Source organism: Suncus etruscus, chromosome 2, assembly GCF_024139225.1.
Source record: "Suncus etruscus isolate mSunEtr1 chromosome 2, mSunEtr1.pri.cur, whole genome shotgun sequence".
Taxonomy (NCBI): Eukaryota; Metazoa; Chordata; class Mammalia; order Eulipotyphla; family Soricidae; genus Suncus; species Suncus etruscus.
In genome coordinates, this window is record NC_064849.1 from 82,693,588 (window position 1) to 82,707,221 (window position 13,634).

General features: G+C 36.6%; 1 protein-coding gene across 1 annotated transcript; it reads right to left on the bottom strand.

The window, feature by feature from the left end:
• Positions 1-8,300: 8,300 nt before the first annotated feature.
• LOC126001093 (E3 ubiquitin-protein ligase RNF167-like) lies at positions 8,301-9,356 on the bottom strand. Its single transcript, XM_049768265.1, has one exon. The coding sequence runs from the start codon at positions 9,354-9,356 to the stop codon at positions 8,301-8,303; it is 1,056 nt and encodes a 351-aa protein (XP_049624222.1).
• Positions 9,357-13,634: the final 4,278 nt, after the last annotated feature.

Below are 13,634 nucleotides of genomic sequence, written 5' to 3' on the forward strand. Positions count from 1 at the left end.
CAAATTAGAAAAGCATCCAATGCATTTTTCACTTGTTGTGTATCCCCAAATATGGATTAACCCAATAAATAAAACAGTGTTCTTGTTGACTCTGCTGGGTTTTTTTTGACACTGGGTGCAATGGGGGGTCAGAGGAAAGATGGGAGATGACACAAGCTCATAGCGACCCCACTGCCTCCTGGAGCTCCTTTGGAAGCAGACACCTGGTGCTCCCTCAACTCCTTGTCATTGTTCTAAAACCTTTGCATGAAGACAGTCGAGGCCCCCAGGAGCAGAAGGTGTGACCTCTCTAACAGGAAGTTAGGAACCAGAGAAGGACATGGAGGTATCTGAATGATTGTGGGCAGCACTGAGATGCTGTTTCATTGGCTCCTCTGGAAAAAACAAATGAGTAGTGATGCTGTTCCCAAAACAAATCCTAGCTCCATGATGAGACACTGAGTAGAAGTGTTGGGAAGAAACACATATTGGATGGCCACTTACCCTTGGGGTCTCAAAGATTTGAGCGAGGAAGCAATGCTTTCTGGGACTGTGCAAAGTGGGAATGTGAGGAACATTCAAGGGGGGAGGATGACCTGCAAGGAACTTCAGTGTATGTCCTTCTCAGAGGCTTGCTATACACCCCTCAATAGCTGGGAACAGCCCCTTCCCTGATGCTGATCATAGTGTCTCACGCAATGTCCTGCTGCTCTTGGGGAGTGTGTGGGTCAGTGACGATGAAGACAGTCTGTAGGGATGTGGCCAAAGACAGGGTCCCTCAAAGTATTTTAGCAGGTTCTGCTGTGTAGACACACTATGACAATACACAAGAGACTCCTCTCATAGATATTCACCTATCATGCATGAATAGAGGAGATACCAGAATATTTATGTCCTTGCCAGAGTTGGGGAGCAGTCTTGAAGCAGAAGTTCAGAACTATAGGTGCTTGGGGTCCCACAAGGGAGTCTCATGAAAAAGTGGTTTTTGATGTGAAGACAATAATTACTCTCCTCAGAGATCTGTAGCAAGGCATTGCCTAGGGTCTTAACAATGGGGCGACATTTTCTAGGAGGCACTTGAAGTCATTTTTTAAGAAAGACTTTCTGAATGCTTGTTCCTAAGAAAAAGGGCAGTAGTCAGTTCAAAGGGCTAAAAATAATAAAATCAATAAAATGTATTTATCTGTATATAATAAACAGTAGAATGTCACAAAATTTGCTGAATTCTTTGATAATAAACATTTTTCATGTTCAATATAATTATCAAAGATTTCACAGAAATATTCATATTTTTATAATATGGGTCCTCAAAGATACAAGAGAAATAATTGCTGAATAATAGGAGTGCTAGATGGTGTTAAAAAAAAAAGTGAAGAATGACTGTGGGAGAAATAAAAATTGAGATCTTCCCAGTCATTTGAGAGAGGTATCTACACAGATTTTGAAGTCTCAAAATTACCAAATAAAGTAGACCAACAAAACAATACAAAAGCATAGAGTTAGCAAAAGAGAGTACTTAAAACAGCCAGAGAGAAGACCTTAATATGACCCTTAAATAATATTTGCAAATTATGTTACCTAAGAAGAAAACAGGGGCCCGGAGAGATAGCACAGCGGTATTTGCCTTGCAAGCAGCTGATGCAGGACCAAAGGTGGTTGGTTCGAATCCCGGTGTCCCATATGGTCCCCCGTGCCTGCCAGGAGCTATTTCTGAGCAGACAGCCAGGAGTAACCCCTGAGCACTGCCGGGTGTGGCCCAAAAAAAAAAAAAAAAAGAAGAAGAAGAAGAAAACAGAAAAAAAAGAAAGGAAAATGAGGGGAGGGGAGAGAAAGAGAAGAAATGAACAGATGTATTTTCCTCAAAGGTTCTGCATAAATAGATATTTTTTAGCTGTTTTCTGTAGCTGAATATCATTCATTCGGGGATGTTAGTGTTTCTGCAGCACATAAGAGTTTGTTTGAATTATGGCAGCATTTACCAAGATATCTTGTTGTCACTTGTATATGCCCTTTAACTCTGATCACTGCAATATCTGCTGCTTTTTGGGCTTCCAGTCTAACTTAGTCATCTATTCTCTATAACTAACTCATGAGAAGACTTCAATTTGCCTGATGCCTTCAAGTTGAGTTTTAAGTATTGAGACTTTCAAATTCTAGTTCTTACTCAGATTACAGCATCATTATTCTTTACTCTTGCTTCAGAATACAAGCCTAGAAACACTACACATGCTTCTAGATCATATGTTCCTGTACTCACAGGTTTGCTGATGCTAGGCCACATTTTCTATCAATTTCTTGCCCCACCCTTCCTTATTTCTTGGAAGAACACTCATTGGTGACAGGAAACTAAGCATCAGTTTGGGATTTATCTTTTTCCCCTGCTGGTTTCTAGGCCTGACTCTTCTGCTCTACTAGAAGAAAGATTAACAATGGATATTTTTATATCATGAAGTAAACCATATTTTACATTATAAAATTCATATAATCTCCTCCATAGAGAAGTCACTTATCTCTTATACACCATTATACCATCAGTATATAATGTAAACTAAAAGTTTACAGATTAATAAGCATCAGAACCTGTGAGTGGATCAGTAGATTAGAAAGATGGATAGATTTTTCATTATATATTAGAAAATTTCTGGAAGAAAAAGTCAGAAACAATGAAACATGCAATGTTCTTGTGAGTATTAAACTTCTGTCCTTGATCTCTAGACCTTATGGCATTATTTTGAAAAATGTTTCAAAATAAAGCAAATGTGTTTCAAAATAAGCTGCTAGTTTTCCTATCAACTTTGATTTGAAGCAGAACACAGAAACATATGGACGATATTTTTATATAATAAAGCTTTAAATAATTTATTTCAAGTGTATTCATTAATATATTTATTTATGTGCGAATAGCTGGACTAGAACTTTAGAATAGCAAGATAAAATTCATTGTTTCCAAAGGACTTGGCAGTCAAGGGGGTCATATATATTTAGAAGTGATTAAAATATATTTCTAAAGAAAAACTTAAGCCATGACATGCATTGTCCTAAAAAACTAGATTCATATGTTTATAAGTAGTTAAGTAATTATAAGTACCTTTATAAAGCACCAAAAATTATAAAGAATTATAAAATATGATTTTGCTCATGTAAATAGTCCTTTCATAGGGTAACAAATAAAGAAGTCACACAGTATCAAACTGCCCAAAGCATCTTGTGAGTAAAAGTATGTAATTGTAATAAAAAATAGTAGATCACCACCGATATGGTTGTGACGGAAACAGGAATAGCATTAAGAAATACACCGCTTGAATAACCTTCTCTAGTTCAAGTAATAATTAGTGCATTTGTGATTGCAATACTAACAGTAAAAAGAAAGTGTCTGTAATGGGTATCTCATGGTCCACTGTAAAGAAGACATGGTGGTACCAGAGAGACAGTACAGGGTTAAGGTACTGGTCTTACATGCGGCAGATACCCCACTTATACACCCCCCCATTAAATCCCCAGCAATGTATATGGTCTCCAAGCACTTCCTGGAGTGATCCCTGAGCAGGAGTCAAAGTAATTCCTGAGAACTTCTGAGTATGACTAAAAGAAAATATATAAATCCTAAACTAAACAAAATAATAAAGAATAACCTGAAATGTATCAGTCATCTCAGCACAACCTTTATTTTCCTTCTTATTTCTGCCCTTATCGCTTTACTCCATTTATTATTATGTTATGTGCTTTTCTTTATAAGCTCAAATAGCTGACATAAAAAGTGCAGCAGCTCTGATATATCCAATACTATACTAAAGAGTGTTTAGAAAACTGCTCTTGTGGGTAGGCAAAGAAAAGTGTGTGTATGTGTTCACGGAGTGCTAATATCAATAATTGAGTAAAATAACTAAAATGTAATAGTATAAATTACTGTAAAAATATTTTATAGGCCAAGGAAATTCCCTTTCTAATTTCTCCAATTTACTGTGCCTATGCAAAAACCAAAACAAATAAAATAAAATAAAACCTTGCCACACCAGCCCTCCTTCCTTTTTTTCTTTTCATTTCTTTTTTTTTTCTTTCTTCGTTTGTTCTCATGGTTATTGTTTGACTATTGTATTTGTTGCTGTGGTGCTTTTTTGTAGTTGCTAGTTTTGGTCTTTTGTGTGATTTTTGTTTCTTTTTTATTGTTGTTTTGTCTGTTTTGTTTTTCTTTCTTATATTTTTGTTTTGTTTTTGTGTTTTGTTTTTAAATTGTTTTTCTTCTTTTGTCCCTTTCTTCTTTTTAAATTGATATTTATAACCTCTAGATGGACTCCCCCCAGTTTTCTGTTTGTTTGTTGTTGTTTTCTTTCAAACAGAATCACATAACTTGAATCATATTGTTCTGCCTCATAAATTTAGGGGAAAGAAAAATGGATGGTACCAGAACCAAACAGTCATATGAAAAATGATTGGAAATAAAAAAAGAATCAGACTTAAATACCAAACTCAAAGTCAATGACAACAGAATCGATAGCCAATCTTCACCAAGCTATACACAAAGGGGACCAGCTACCCTAGCAGTTTGGGGGGCAATTCAAGGGGATGCTGGGAACTGGGGTGGAGGGATGTCAACATTGGTGGTGAGATACCCCTGATTTAATGCCACTATGTACTGCAAATATTACTGTGAAAGATTTGTAATACATATTGGTCACAATAAAAAGTATTTATAAAAAATAAAAATTAAAGACTAAGCTAAAAAATTTTATATAAATGAGTGTAGACATTTTTACATAATACTTAACCTGATTTTTTCTCAACTCCTGTATGCATACCCTAACCATAATTACCATTGAATCATTAATTCATAAAATTAACTGTAAATAAATGTTTTATTGCTCACCAACACATAAGTTCATGTCATCAACAAACTAATACATTTTGATGTATTAGTTGCTATCTCATCTATTTGGGGGAAGATGGAGGGAGGGAATAAATGTATATGATAAATCTCATTATTACATGACTATTAAATCAACTCATCGTTCATCAAAATTAACAGGATTTATTTTCTGAGCCAGACAATAATTACCAGTGAAAGAAAATAGGCTCATTTTGTCCTTTTCACAACTTACAGTCATGTAGCAAACATTGAACTCTAAGCTGAATTGTTCAAATTTTATCCTTTACTTCAGTAAACATTCATTTGTTTCAAAAACAAACAAATAATATATATTCTGTTGGAAGGGAAAGAAGGAAAAGCATTTACCAATTTTGTGGTGCAAAGATTCCCATATTTACCAATTTTGAGCACCACTGTAGTATAATTAAAATAAAAAGGGAAGATTAGTAACATCTAATTTCAGGAAGTAGACCTCATAGATACAGAGCATAAATTTAGTATATATAGCATATATAGGACACGTAGGATATAGAGCATAAATATAGTATTTAGGAATTCAGTTTTTGAGTATATAATTTCATGGGGGTTTTTTGTTTGTTTGTTTTGTTGTTGTTGTTGTTGTTGTTGTTTGTTTGGTTTGGGGCCATACCTGGTGAAATTCAGGGGTTACTCCTGGCTATGCGCTCAGAAATCGCTCCTGACTTGGAGGACCATATGGGATGTCCTCCTTGAGTGCCTGCAAGGTAGAAGTCTTACTGCTTGCGCCACTGTTCCGGCCCCATAATTTTCGAGTTTTATGGTGAATTTCTATTCCTTTGCTTTAATAAAGCTAGTGATTAGCAACAATGTAGCCAAGTTACCAATATTTTAAGGCCAGTTCCTGAGCCAAGATGAACTACTCCAGTACCCTGGATTCTTCTTGAAATCTCTTCCCATTTTATTGTTGTCATCAATGCCACACTACGTAATGACTAATTGTTTCCTTCTAAAAATCAGAAAGTGGTAGTATTCTTCTCTAGGTTACTGCTCCTTACTATACCTAGAACATTAAAGAAGCTCTATAGATATCTATAGTAAATCTGGCTCTGACCAATCTTCCTTTTTCATTTTAGAATTTTGGAGAGATCCCATTGCACACTGTTTTCATTCTATCACAAATTCAGTGTAGCAAAGACCAAAATACAAAAAAAATTTGATATTAAAAATTTTTAGAGGAGGTTCCATATAAAATTAGCGACTGCATTTAACTCACATTTGCTATTAACTTCAGAATCTCATGGAAAAACAGATAGGATGCCTTCAGAAAGTTATTAATATTTATATTCCTTGGAACCAGCTGGTATATGTTCTTAAGTTCCAGAATCTTCTCTAAAACTGAACTATAGTGTTGGCATTGATAGTCAACTTTTTTCAGCAGATTCTCTCCAGTAATTATTCTTGCCTGAACAGAGTTATCTCAGTATAAGTGCTCTTCTTCCCCTTCAAAAGTCTGTAAGAAATGATGAGTAGTCCAGAGCCATGTGTACCCAGAATTCCTGACTTGATTTCAGACCATCCTGTGGAGCTATTTTGGCTCCAGTACTCTGGTGAGTGCCAGAGATAAAGGGACATAGTAGTGGGACATGGTTGCTACTTTCTGGTACAACCTTCCTGCTCTTGAACTTTCATCTTTGACAAACTGTATAGCTTCAATTCCCTATTTCCTCAACCAACTTACACACAGGAAAAATGGTATCAAGTTCTGTTCCTCAGTTACCTCAATAAGGCAGTCCTTAACACTGTATAATGCTTAACAATATATACATCTTAATGTAACTATATCAAGCATACCAAGCATATATCATAAGAAACATCAAAGTAGAAAAACTAGGTCCTGACATTAGTGAATAAAAGAGATGACTACAGAAGTACTTAATGGCAATTAAATCAATATATATATACATTAGCTCTAAAATTAATTCATATGTATTTATTGTTATCAAAAATATATAGGATCTGGAGAGTACTGAGTTAAAGGGGGTTATGGTGCTTGCTCCGAATGCAGCAACCCTATTATTATCCCCAGTACCACATATGGTGCCAGAGAGTGACCTCTAAGCACCTGTAAGAGTGGCCCAAAAATCTCCTTTCAAAACTAAATAAAATTATGTACTGGCCTAAATGATAGATCAATTACAATATATAGCATATATAAATTTATATACATCAATCTAAGATATAACATACTTAGAACATACACATGTTATATAAGATGCAACATATAACATACTCAACATGTGTATGTATGTATTTCAAGATTGCACAAGAGAACATTCAAATTTGAGAGACATATATTGAAAATATATATTTTTGTTGGTTTTTGGGCCACACTCAGCGAGGCTAAGAGGTTACTCCTGACTATGCACTCAGAAATTGCTCCTGTCTTGGGGACCATATTGGATGCCAGGGATTGAACTGAGGTCTGTCCTGGGTCAGCCACCTTCAAGGCAAATGCCCTTCTGCTGTGCTATCACGCTGGCCCCTATAAAATATTTGCTGATTTGTTTTAATGGAATGACTGGAAGTTTGAAGTTGATAAAAAAAAATTAGCATTACAAATAATAGCTTACATAACACAATTATTTAAGGGCAAAAAAGCCTTAATTTCTAAATAGAGATGATATATTAAACTATTCCCTATTAGTTCCTATGATATCATACATTTATACATAGGAAGCTCCTTTCACAAGCAATATTTGGGATGACTGAACCACTCTTAGGTGTACAGCTTTTGGGAGAGGCATATTTCATGAAGTTTTTTTAATTCTGCTAATTCTACCTCAATTACTCATATTAGATGATAATTGACCACAAGCTTTGTGCAATTAAATTTACTATATTTACATAGCCACATTACACACAGAAAAAGAAAATCTAAATTGAGTTTTAGTAGAACCATATCAACCTTCTAACAGCTTTGCACTCATTAAAAATAAACTAATGTTTATAACATTTTGATAAATGTAGACTGCTTAATTCATATTCATCCTGATCAAAATGGTTCATGTTTGCAGCTATGAGAAATTGCGTTGAGACAGAACATGAAATAAGCCAAATGAAAGACACTCTGAGTGATTTAAGGTTATGGTTCTAATTGTTTCTAGCCTTGACACAAATTACAGCAAATCCATTTTTTACATTTCTTTTGACATTTTTCAACTATGGTTTTCAGATGGATTAAGTAATTTTCCAAGTCCACCCAAAACAATTTAATTAACCTGTAAGTGAAGAGACCAGAGCCTTTGTATCTCATTTCCCTCAAAAGAATGAGGTTGGATAAGGTAGAAATATAGAGTAAAAAAAAAAAAAGCCATCTTCCTCAAAATAAAGGACCAGTGTGAGTGAGTACGTCTGATGGGAGAAGACAGGCCATTCAAATAAGTTACTAGAGATCTAACGTGATGAGGCAGAGAGTATATCAGATGATGGTGTCTGCTGAAGAGGAAGAGGAAGCAGGGGAAGGTTGAAAATATGTTGAAGACCCTGAGAAAATATTGGGTGCTGGAGCTAGGGAGCCAAACGATTTTGGAAGAGTGGCAGAATCCAGAAGTGGGGTCCATTCAGTGGCAGGGGCATTTCTTGAGGATTCCCCTTCATAGGCCTCTTGATACTGAGTTTCTTCAGCATGCTCCTCCACAGGCTTTTTATTAACAGGCTGTTTGCAAATGGGACAGGTTTTCTGGGTCTGAGTGAGCCAAGGGTCAACACAGCGATTGTGGTAGGCATGAGCACAGGGAAGTACCCTCAGTTTGTCCCCATCTTTATACTCCTCCAGACAGATAACACAGACATCATACTGGTCTCCCTTCTGGTATACATGCGTAGGAATCTGTTCAAGTTCCTTTTTGGTGAGTCGATTTCTCCGGATTTGTGTCCGTTCCTGGATATAATTTACTATCATAGTCAATATTGCCATAACTAAAATCAGCAGTGAAAAAGACCCTGTAAATATGAGAAGGTAATAGACTACATGGAAGATACTATTTGGGACCAGAAGTACATGGGCCCCATTGGTGTAAAGGAAGAAAGCACGTAGATACCTAGAACTCCTCTCTCCAATAAAAACAGAAGGAATCGAGATCTTTTCCTGGATTTCCTTATTGTTCCACACCATATTCAGAAGCTCATTGGAATTGACATTGTATACCACAGCTGCGCTATACCCAGCGTTCTGAGCGTTCAGGACCTTAAGATCAAAGTTGCAGTCAAATCTCCGAAGCAAGGCTATAAAGACAGATTCACTGTCCTTGGCATGAGGTGGTGGGCTGATGGCACTGCAGGCATTCACTGGATGAACCTCGACAAGAAACCCCTTAAGTCCTTCCTGTTTCAAGGGAGTCCCAAAGAGAGCCGGGAGGTCTGCAAATTCCATGGTGATTTTGTTGCTGGTGGTGGCTTGAATGAATCCATGGGTGGTGGCCGCTCTCCACAGCACCATGATCAGAACCACAGGAAACAAGAAGACAGGATTCATGGTTGCTGATGGGGAAGGTCACATCCTAGGAGGAGCAGTGGGAGAGATCTATCTGCTCCTTCTCCACTTCTTCTTCAGGATCTCATTAACAAGTCTCAATTCCTAGCTACATGGGGCTGGAGAGAAGAAGAGTCACTAAGAGTGACAAATCCATAGCTAATGAAATGGAGGGAGAAAAATTAATCCTCTTGCGGGCAGCAGGATAAAGTAAGAAAGGGGAAAGAGGGAAGCACCAGTAACATAAATTAGGAAGGTCTGGAAGCTTGAACAATAGACGTCTGGCCAGATGGATCCTCTTCTCGGCACCAAGGATTTCAGGTAGTCAGGTGTCTGCCATCTTTGAATGTAAAGCACTTCCGGTGCTCTCCTTTCGGCTACAGCCACTCTCGCGAGATTTTGTCTCAGGCTTGCCTTAAAGGCTGGACGCATGGTTTTTCTATCGCGAGATTTCTCGTCACTCTGGCTTCTTGGGCTTAAAATCTCAACACCTGTCAGCCTCCTGAAAATGTGCTTCTTCAGATTTTTACTCCTTTGATCATAATTAACCAATTTTAAAAATTTCTATTTCCATTTATATCAAAATAGAGAATTAGGAATAGAATGTTAAATCTTCATGAAAATCAGCTTAAACTAGAAGTTCATCTGTAGGTGCCCGAGATTAGGTTGTCAAATAAAATCTGTAAAAACCAAGAAAATACTGGACTATAAACAGTAGGAAACCAAAGTAGATGGTTTTCGAGTGGACCCATTTTCAACATGAGGAAGCATCCATATTTTTTTTAGATATTATATTTCCATACACCTAACTTAGACTTTTAAGTGGGATCCCAAATGGGGAAAACCTAAATTAGAAAAGTAAATTACAGACCACTTTAAATAGAGATGGGTCCAATCTTCCAAGTCAGAAGTAGAAAGGCTTTATTCTGGGACCTTTCCCCATGTGACCTAGAGGACTAGGGTACCCCATGTATTATATTCCAGCGTTTTCCTTCCCTTTTGCAACTTGGCTCCATTCGTCTGCTTCATTATCATTTTTCTAGGTTTTCTTGTGAGTATGAAAGACTATGCAGTGTCACTTGTGCTGCTTTAGTATAATTCAAGATGAGGCAAAAGGACTAAATGCCATTACACTTATATTGAAAGATAAATTCTAGTTGCTCTGTTTCAGGGTGTTGGAGAGATGAGGAGGCGGACAGCAGGCAACACTCTTATCCTAAATTGGTATTGCTAGTTTTAGCTAGTTACCAACCTCAGCCTAAAATGAGTTTAAGGCCAAGATTTCTTTAGAGTGAGCTATCTGCTATTCCTGACCCACACATCTGCTCATGAGGGAGTGGAAACCAGGCTCCCCTTCCACCTTAAGCAATGGAAAGTGATTTATGGTTCCTTATCAAAGTTTAGAGAAAAGTAAAGAGTGAGGCATATTTTTGGTTGCATTTTAACATTTAGAGAAATCAGAGATATAATTCCCAGAATTCAAATGAGACCCTTACTGTAGACAAATGTTTCAAAGGGGCTCTCCTGGAGGGATCTACTGGAAAGACCAAAGGATCTCCAACAGAGGTGGTTATTTGAAATAGGAGACGAGGCATTGTCATCAACAGTAGAAATTGTTTTCTGAGAAAGAAAATGTTCTTCCTGAAATTATTTGTACATATCAGTAGCACATTCAGTATGACAGATGGGAAAAATTACCAAGGAATCTAAAGTTCTAGATTAGAGTTAGTTTATCCTTGTTTGCACTGGCAGCAGGCAACATCCCCCTACACACTACCCTACTGTCAAATTACTACCATTGCTTCTGAGAACTAAGGTAAAGAAGAAACACAGAACCTAACCAGAGTGTAGGCAGCAAAGATAAAGCATCCCCCAGCAAACTTCAAACTAGAGTTGGGGGAAGAGAAATTATTTCCTAAGTGTGGGGTTTCATATGACAATAGTCTACACTAGAATGATGACCATTACCAGGTTGAACTAATTGCTTTCTTTAATTTTAGCAGTTAGAGGCAGGGATAAATTCAGGCATTTTTAATCCTGTAATTTGTCAATTTGGGGACAGTCATTAGTAAGAAACAAATACAAAATTGTGCAAAGTAAAGAGCCCTTATATATTCTCCTATTCAAAGAAGTCAAGATGCTGTACCTCAAAGGCAAGGATTTGAACAGCACCCTCCAACAAAGTTGCTGTGGAAAATTTTTACTAAAACAATTTTCCCCTCAATGTTATAGATAACTAGAATTTTCATATGTATTATGCCATAAGATATTTTTGTGTTCATACATTATATGCATATGCATATGACTATACAATTTATATATAAATAAGAATATAAGTTTAGAAATAACATCACATATAAGCTTTATAGTAACTCAAGAGTGGATATAACCAGCTTTTGTCAGTATTTTTCTCCATAAACTTAATATAATATTTATGATATTTCCGCTTTTTACACAAGTTTTAATTTTATTTAAATCAATGGTACAGTAGATGGTCAATCTTGTATTTGAGTATCTGAATTTTGATTAAGATGTTTTATGATCAAGGTCACATGAAAAGTTATGTTCATATGATGCAAAATAAAAAGTCCTCACAATAATTCTATCATATCCTCCCCCTTCTCCTCCTCCTTCTCCATCTCTTCCTCCTCCTCTTCCTTTTTCTTCTTCTTTAAACACACCTGATAGTGCTCAGTACATACCTCTGGTAGCCTTGGGGGATTATATGAGGTGACAGACCTTGAACTCAGTTTGGCCTCATGCAAGGCAAATGCCCTACCTAATGTACTATGACTCTAACCTCTTAATAATTTTTATGACTTTACAACCTCTAATATTCTTCTTACTTCTCCTTGACCTAACTTTTCAGAAAACCATCAAGAAATATGAAAATCATCTCTACAACTTTAATATCTTGAAAAAATAGCAGATATTAGTTATTAATTTCTCCACTAACTTTCTAAGGAATAATAAGATGATACAGAAATGAACTTGAATGAAAAGATCCAGATTCTGATTTTGTTTTATAAATATTGTTATGTATAAATATATTTAAAGAAGACAATGACTTTTACAAATAGTTAATTAAATTGTGTTCTAAGATTGAATTTAGAACATTTTCTAATTAGTATTTACAATGATCTGTGCCTAGAGAATGAGAGGGTTTACCTGCTATAGAAATAAGAACCCTGCTAATCAAAGTGATATTAAGATTCAATTATCTTGAGCCCAAAGAGATAGCACAGCGGCGTTTGCCTTGCAAGCAGCTGATCCAGGACCAAAAGTGGTTGGTTCGAATCCTGGTGTCCCAAATGGTCCTCCGTGCCTGCCAGGAGCTATTTCTGAGCAGACAGCCAGGAGTAGCCCCTGAGCACCGCCGGGTGTGGCCCAAAAACAAACAAAAAAATTCAATTATCTTGAAATAATTTATTTTGGGGGTGTATACCCAGCAGTGCTTGGAGGATATTTCTAGATTTGTTTCAGGATGAGCTCCTGATAGTGCTTGGAGGAACAATATGTGATACCAGGGATTGAATCAGAGTCAGCTATAAGTGATACTAATACTTTATCTCCTGTCCCATCTCTTAATTTTATGCAGTGATTTATATATAAAGCAAAGGATGAAATTTTTCCTAAATCACTTTACCTTTCCCACACATTAATGCCTTTTTGTGATTCATTAGAGAACACAAATATAATTCACAAGATGCAATTGTAAATTAATCAATATTTGTTTTGTTTTGTTTTGTTTTGTTTTGGTTTGGTTTGGTTTGGTTTTTCGGGCCACACCGTTTGATGCTCAGGGGTTACTCCTGGCTAAGCACTCAGAAATTGCCCCTGGCTTGGGGGACCATATGGGACGCCGGGGGATCAAACCGCGGTCCTTCCTTGGCTAGCGCTTGCAAGGCAGACACCTTACCTCTAGCGCCACCTCTGATGTTATTCAGTGGAACTGGACCTTATATTCCTTACTATCTTCTGAATTTTATAACTTTGAAGGACACTTGTTTTTCAACTCAGAAGATAGTAAGGAATATAAGGTCCAGTTTCACTGAATAACATCAAACTTAGTTTCAGCTCTTAGACTAGAGCTAAGAGAAACAAGTAAAGAATTTTTGCAAGCTAAAAACCGAGTCTTGGTAGTGCCAAAAGATATCTTCTGGATTCATTTTCTAATAATGAGAATACCTTTTAACATTATTCTGGAAAACAAAAACGATTTTTCCAGATTTATATTCAAACTATGTTTTATAAAACATTCTTCTGAAAATAGAAACCATG